General features: G+C 45.3%; 1 protein-coding gene across 1 annotated transcript; it reads right to left on the bottom strand.

Moving 5' to 3' along the window:
• Positions 1 to 2,661: 2,661 nt before the first annotated feature.
• Positions 2,662 to 6,355, bottom strand: LOC120066796 (G-protein coupled receptor 22-like). Its single transcript, XM_039018269.1, has 3 exons — positions 6,226 to 6,355; positions 4,972 to 6,000; positions 2,662 to 4,188 (listed from the first exon to the last, which is right to left on the bottom strand). Exons 1-3 carry the CDS (start codon positions 6,322 to 6,324, stop codon positions 4,009 to 4,011), a joined length of 1,308 nt encoding a protein of 435 aa, XP_038874197.1. The 5' UTR covers positions 6,325 to 6,355; the 3' UTR covers positions 2,662 to 4,008.
• Positions 6,356 to 7,053: the final 698 nt, after the last annotated feature.

Here is a 7,053-nt window from a genome sequence, read left to right as displayed (position 1 = left end):
TGAAAAAACTATTGTTTGTGGGAGATGCCAGTACCTTTTATTTTGTCTTTGTGTACGTGTACAAGTTATTTTTCTTGAGAACAGGTTTCCCCATACTAGACTGTTACTGCACCTGTGTTAGTGATACAGTGCATTTGGAAAGTATTCAGACCCCTTCACTTTTTCCACATTTTGTTACGTTACAGCCTTATTCTAAAATTGATTTAAAAAAAATTTACCTCATCAATCTCCACACAATACCCCATAATGACAAAGCAAAAACAGGTTTTTTGAATTTTTTGAAAAATAACTCAATACTTTGTTGAAGCACCTTTGGCAGCGATGACAGCCTTGAGTCTTCTTGGGTATGACGCTACAAGCTTGGCATACCTGTACAAGCTTGGCATACCTGTCCCGTGTGGCTCAGTTGGTAGAGCATGGCGCTTGCAACGCCAGGGTTGTGGGTTCATTCCCCACGGGGGGACCAGGATGAATATGTATGAACTTTCCAATTTGTAAGTCGCTCTGGATAAGAGCGTCTGCTAAATGACTTAAATGTAAATGTAAATGTATTTGGGGAGTTTCTCCCATTCTTCTCTACAGATCCTCTCAAGCTCTGTCAGGTTGGATGTGGAGCGTTGCTGCACAGCTATTTTCAGGTCTCTCCAGAGATGTTCGATCGGGTTCAAGTCCGGACTCTGGCTGGGCCACTCAAGGACATTCAGTCCCAAGCAACTCCTCCGTTGTCTTGGCTGTGTGTTTAGGGTTGTTGTCCTGTTGGAAGGTGAACCTTCAGCCCAGTCTGATGTACTGAGCACTCTGTATCAGGTTCATCAAGGATCTCTCTATACTTTGCCCCGTTCATATTTTCCTCGATCCTGACTAGTCTCCCAGTCCCTGCCACTGAGAAACCACCATGCTTCACAGTAGGGATGGTGCCAGGTTTCCTCCAGACGTCACGCTTGGCATTCAGGCCAAAGAGTTCAATCTTGGTTTCATCAGACCAGAGAATCTTGTTTCTCATGGTCTGAGAGACTTTTGTCAAACTCCAAGCGTGCTGTCATGTGCCTTTTACTGAGGAGTGGCTTCCGTCTGGCCACTCTACCATAAAGGCCTGATTGGTGGAGTGCTGCATAGATGGTTGTCCTTCTGGAAGGTTCTCCCATCTCCACAGAGGAACTCTGGAGCTCTGTCAGAGTGACCATCAGGTTCTTGGTCACCTCCCTGTCCGGGCGGCCAGCTCTAGGAAGAGTCATGGTGGTTCCAAACTTCTTCCATTTAAGAATGATGGAGGCCACTGTGTTGTGGGGGACCTTCAATGCTGCAGAAATGTTTTGGTACCCTTCCCCAGATCAGTACCTCGACACAATCCTGTCTTGGAGCTCTACGGACAATTCCTTCGAACTCATGGCTTGGTTTTTGCTCGGACATGTGAGACCGTATGTGTGCCACAGGTGTGTGCCTTTCCAAATCATGTCCAATCAATTGAATTCACCACACGTGGACTTCAATGAAGTTGGAGAAACATCTCAAGGATGATCAATGGAAAGAGGATGCACCTGAGCTCAATTTTGAGTCTCATAGCAAAGGGTCTGAATACTGTAAATATGTAAGGGACTTCTGTTTTTTATTTTTAATAAATTAGCAAAAATGTCTAAAAACCTGTTTTCATTATGTGGTATTGTGTATAGATTGATGAGGATTTTATTTTATTTAATCCATTTTATAATAAGGCTGTAACATAACAAAATGTGTACTAAGTCAAGGGGTCATGAATACTTTCTGAATGCACTGTATTTGTATTTTGTGATGTTTGCTGTTGTCTTGTACACAGGTCTCACTTGTTAAAGAGATCTCATTCTCAGTTTTCCTAATTCAATGATGCATTTACTGTATACAAATACAAACATTCATTGAACACAACATTTATTATAAACATACAATGTATACAATGCCTACTTGTTCTATATATAATATGTATTCCTTATATACTGTACATGTCTCTCTCTCTATATATATATATTTCTACAGTTACCAAAAGCCATGCAATATCTACAGCTTTTATCAATGAACCCTCTAATGTACTTTGTTCTCAATAAATAGCAATAACTTATCCATCTCTGGTATTTGTACATTTACAGTAAATACACATACAGGTAACTGCCAAAATAAAGGAACCACTTGAGGAAATGAGGGATACAAATATATTGAAACCAGGTTTTTCCACACAGGTGTGGTTCCTGATTTAATTAAGCAATTATCACCCCATCATGCTTAGGGTCATGTGTAAAAATGCAGAGTTGCCCATTATTTTGGCCACCAGGGATAGAAGAAGAGATGACTTAGTGACTTTGAAAGAGGGGGTCTCAAAGGAGCATGGGGGATTTAAAGGGTTTGTGTGTGTGTGTGTGTGTGTGTGTGTGTGTGTGTGTGTGTGTGTGTGTGTGTGCGTGCGTGCGTGCGTGCGTGCGTGCGTGCGTGCGTCTGTGTGTGTGTGTGTGTGTGTGTGTGTGTGTGTGTGTGTGTGCGTGCGTGCGTGCGTGCGTGCGTGCGTGCGTGCGTGTGTCTGTGTGTGTGTGTGTGTGTGTGTGTGTGTGTGTGTGTGTGTGTGTGTGTGTGTGTGTGTGTGTGTGTGTGTGTGTGTGTGTGTGTGTGTGTGTGTGTGTGCGTGCTCGTGTTCGTTTCAGTCCCCAGATCTCAACCCAACTGAACATTTATGGGAGATTCTGGAGCGGCGCTTGAGACAGCGTTTTCCACCACCGTCAACAAAACACCGAACTGTGGCATTTCACGTGGAAGAACGGTGTTGCATCCTTCCAATAGAGTTTCAGACACTTGTAGAATCTATGCCAAGGAGCATTGAAGCCGATCTGGCTCGTGGTGGACCAACAACATATTAAGACACTTTATGTTGGGGTTTCCTTTATCTTGGCAGCTACCTGTATATTTACATTGCTGCTTTGGAATGTGTTTCCCTTGTTTTTATCCCAACCTGATGAACCTAATAATTAGTCCTTTCTTAGAGTCAGTGGCGGCTGGTGTCATTTTGTTTGATGTGTTTGATACCCTTCAATTTTTTCAGTGTCAGCCATTACAATGAACCTGTCCTCCAATTTCTCCCACCACCAGCCTCCTCTGCTTTGAGTTTTAAAGATTGCACTAGAGGACAAAACAGACCACGGCTGAAAGCAGCGTTTGGCCTTCCTCCACCAGCCTCCTTTGACCACAGAACGTCAGCCCTCCTTTTCAGTTTTGCGACAATCACCACCATCCGTCGCCACCCATCAGGTGATCTACTGTCAACGTTCCTTATTGTGTCGTCTTGCCCTTAAGTAGTTCATTCATTCAACAGAAATAGAATGACTAGAATTCATTCAACAGAAATAGAATGACTAGATTCTATGATTCATTCCATAGCATCCTCTGAAGACATTTCTGTCTGGTCTCGTTGTCCGGGACTTAAACCTGGGTCCAGCGACTGTCAACCCAACACCTTAGCCATTACACCAAGAGATCAATTTTTTTTTCCTGGATCAAAACGGGACTTAGGTGATGGGCATGGTGGGGGGCAGGGGGCGTGGCCATTTTACGCATTTTGACAGAGATAAAATGTGCAGTTTTACATCACATTTCCTGCAATTCTACACATTCTGCCATGGCTTATGCTATCTGAGTGACTCGAACAACATAACAAATCAATGTGGGCCTCATGCCATGACTAAAATACTCCTGAATGCATCATTTTGGGAATTTTTAATTCTGCCTGACTGTCTAGCTTTTATTTCGCTGATTGTTAGTTCTCAAATAAAAATCGTAGTTAAAAAATATATAGGTCTATTATCTTTTCGACATACTTTATATCTGGTTAAAGTTATTTACGTTTACACTGAAAACGTTTTCCCATCCCGAAAATGATTCGTTTGGACATAGGCGGTGTGAAAAAAAACTTATGCGGCCAGCCCAAGACTTTCCTATACAGACAAACCCCTGAGATCCGGACCTCTTGACAAGGTCGCTAAGTAATCACAGTCATTCCACAGCGTCCTCTGAAGACTGCAGACATTTTTGCCTGGCCTCAGCGTCCTCGTTGATGGTGACCTTCTTGCTCCTTTTGGGGTCAATCCAGGAGTTACGTATGACCGCGTTGTTGGGCAGCGGGTCGGCCTCTATGATGCTCACCACCCTCTTCTTCATCTTACTCTTCAGAACCTTAAGATAAGATCAGATAACATAAGATAAGACAACAGATGATAAGATAGCATAAGATAACAGAAGATAAGATTAAATAACAGAAGATAACATAAGATAACTGAAGATAGGATAGACAACAGAAGATAAGATATGATAAGATAACAGAAGATATGATAAGATAACAGATGATAAGACAGCATAAGATAAGATAACAGAAGATAAGATAGTATCAGATAAGATAACAGATGATAAGACATCATAAGATAAGATAACAGAAGATAAGATAACATAAGACAAGATAACAGAAGATAAGATAGTATCAGATAAGATAACAGAAGATAAGATAGTATCAGATAAGATAACAGAAGATAAGATACCAGAAGATAAGATAAGATATTCATTTATTAATCTCCAAAGGGGACATTTGATTGCACCAGCCAATAGATGAACAATATCTACACCAAACAAACACACAATAAAAACACGACAAAATAAACACACTACACACTACACACTACCCACTAAACACTACACACTACCCACTAAACACTACACACTGAAAGCATCGTCAACAGGCTGTGATCTGGGCTGTGGTGTGGAGTGTGCGTGTGTGCGTGTGTGTGTGTGTGTGTGTGTGTGTGTGTGTGTGTGTGTGTGTGTGTGTGTGTGTGTGTGTGTGTGTGTGTGTGTGTGTGTGTGTGTGTGTGTGTGTGTGTGTGTGTGTGTGTGTGTGTGTGTGTACATGTGTGCGTGCGTGTATGTGCTTTTGTGTGTGTATGTGGCAGACGTGGGTGGGCAAACCTTCTGGAACTTCTGCCTGGTGAAGGCGTAGAGAAGCGGATGGAAGATGGTCGTCCCGTATGCCATGACCAGTAAGCCCAACCGCAGCTTGACCGTGAAGTCGCTGGGGCCTACGGTCAGGATGACCGTGTTGAGGGCGGTTATGGGAGTCCAGCAGAGCAGGAAGGTCGACACGATGAGCAGCGACATCCTGAAGACTCGTTTCTGGCGTTCTCGTCGCTCCCGGTGGCGTTTAACCGCTCGTCTCAACGCAATGATGAGGGAGACGGAGGTCCGCATGCCCATCGGGGGGAGAGCACGGCCGCTGGGCTCGGATGGGTCCGTGGCCCCGTCCGTCGCCTGTGACGTCATAGCCGTCATGGAGGGACGTTTTTTCCTCCTGGCCTTCTTCTTCTGCGACGCTGTGTGAAAGCGTGTCCCAATGCGGATGTTGAGCGCTTGGAGGATCTTGGAATAGGTGACGAGCATCACAACAGCAGTGAAGAAGAAGATGGGTATCTGGACCAGTAGGTGATAGTAGAGTCCTAACTCTGTGTAGTATTGGTTGGTGTGGGCCACTGTGACTACATCCGTTAGAGTCTGGTTCAGCTCCGACTGGCCTGGGGCGAAGAACCCCACCTCCATGAAAGGCACCAGGAAACTGAGGAACGACAGCACCCAAATGGTGGCCAGCAGAGCCAGGGCTCGGCCCATCGTTAGGACTCTATTCGCTGGTTTCACAGAGATGTCGTACCGGTCCAGGGTAATGGCGAGTACGTTGGCTGCCGTGCCGACACTAGCGAACGACACACAGGCTTCGTGGAAGCAACAAACCAAGGCTGTATCCCCCTCCAGAGACAGCAGCAACACCACCATGGTCAGTGGGATACAGCAGACACACACTAACACATCCAGGACGTGAAGGTTCATGGTGACGATGTTGGAGACCGAGGAGATCAGGTTGGACTTCATGCAGTACAGGGCCAGCACGGTGAGGTTGGAGCTCAGGCCCAGCACGATCTCCAGCATCAGGAAGCCGGTCAGGGACACCTGAGTGAATTAATGAATGAATACTTTACAGTCCCGTATGGGAATTTGTCTGGCAACAATATAGGAATTACTGTTAAAAAGCTTTTTAAATAAACATTTCTCCAATGATCATGAATTTATTCCAGGTGTAGTCTGTGTCCGGTAAACTATCCCAATATCACGTAAATACAGCACATATCACATGACCTACTTCAGACAGACATACAGTATATACTGTAGGTGTACCTGGAAGGAGATGGGGTAGGGGTATGGGTAGGGCGTGGCTGGAGACATGGTTCTGCTGATGGGCTCGGCTGCGTTGTCGGTGACGGTGACGTTGCTCATGGTTCCTTCTTCTCTCTCCAGAGGGGGAAGGATATGCATTATCCTGTAGAGAGGGGAGGGAGAGGGGGAGAGAGAGGGATAGAGAGAGAGAAGGAGAAATGTAGACGGGGAGAGGAATAGAGGAAGAGAGAGAGAGGAAGAGAGAGAGGAAGAGAGAGAGGAAGAGAGAAAGGAAGAGAGAGAGAGAGGGAGAGAGAGAGAATGAGAGGAAAGGGGAAGGAGAGAACGAGTGGGATATAGAGAAGGAGAAAGAAAGTGAAAGAGGGAGTGTTTGTGAGGAGAGGAGGTGACAGTAAGGGAACGAGGGAGTGTTTGTGAGGAGAGGAGGAGACAGTAAGGGAACGAGGGAGTGTTTGTGAGGAGAGGAGGAGACAGTAAGGGAACGAGGGAGTGTTTGTGAGGAGAGGAGGAGACAGTAAGGGAACGAGGGAGTGTTTGTGAGGAGAGGAGGAGACAGTAAGGGAACGAGGGAGTGTTTGTGAGGAGAGGAGGAGACAGTAAGGGAACGAGGGAGTGTTTGTGAGGAGAGGAGGAGACAGTAAGGGAACGAGGGAGTGTTTGTGAGGAGAGGAGGAGACAGTAAGGGAACGAGGGAGTGTTTGTGAGGAGAGGAGGAGACAGTAAGGGGTTTGATTAGAAGGTCCACGCTCATCTGAATCTCAAACACTGCTTCCCTGCAACTGGGACATCAGATTCTATGACACAAAATGAAGTAATACTTTTATGAGT

This window comes from Salvelinus namaycush, chromosome 21 (assembly GCF_016432855.1).
Source record: "Salvelinus namaycush isolate Seneca chromosome 21, SaNama_1.0, whole genome shotgun sequence".
Classification (NCBI taxonomy): domain Eukaryota; kingdom Metazoa; phylum Chordata; class Actinopteri; order Salmoniformes; family Salmonidae; genus Salvelinus; species Salvelinus namaycush.
This window is presented reverse-complemented; position numbering and strand designations above follow the sequence as displayed.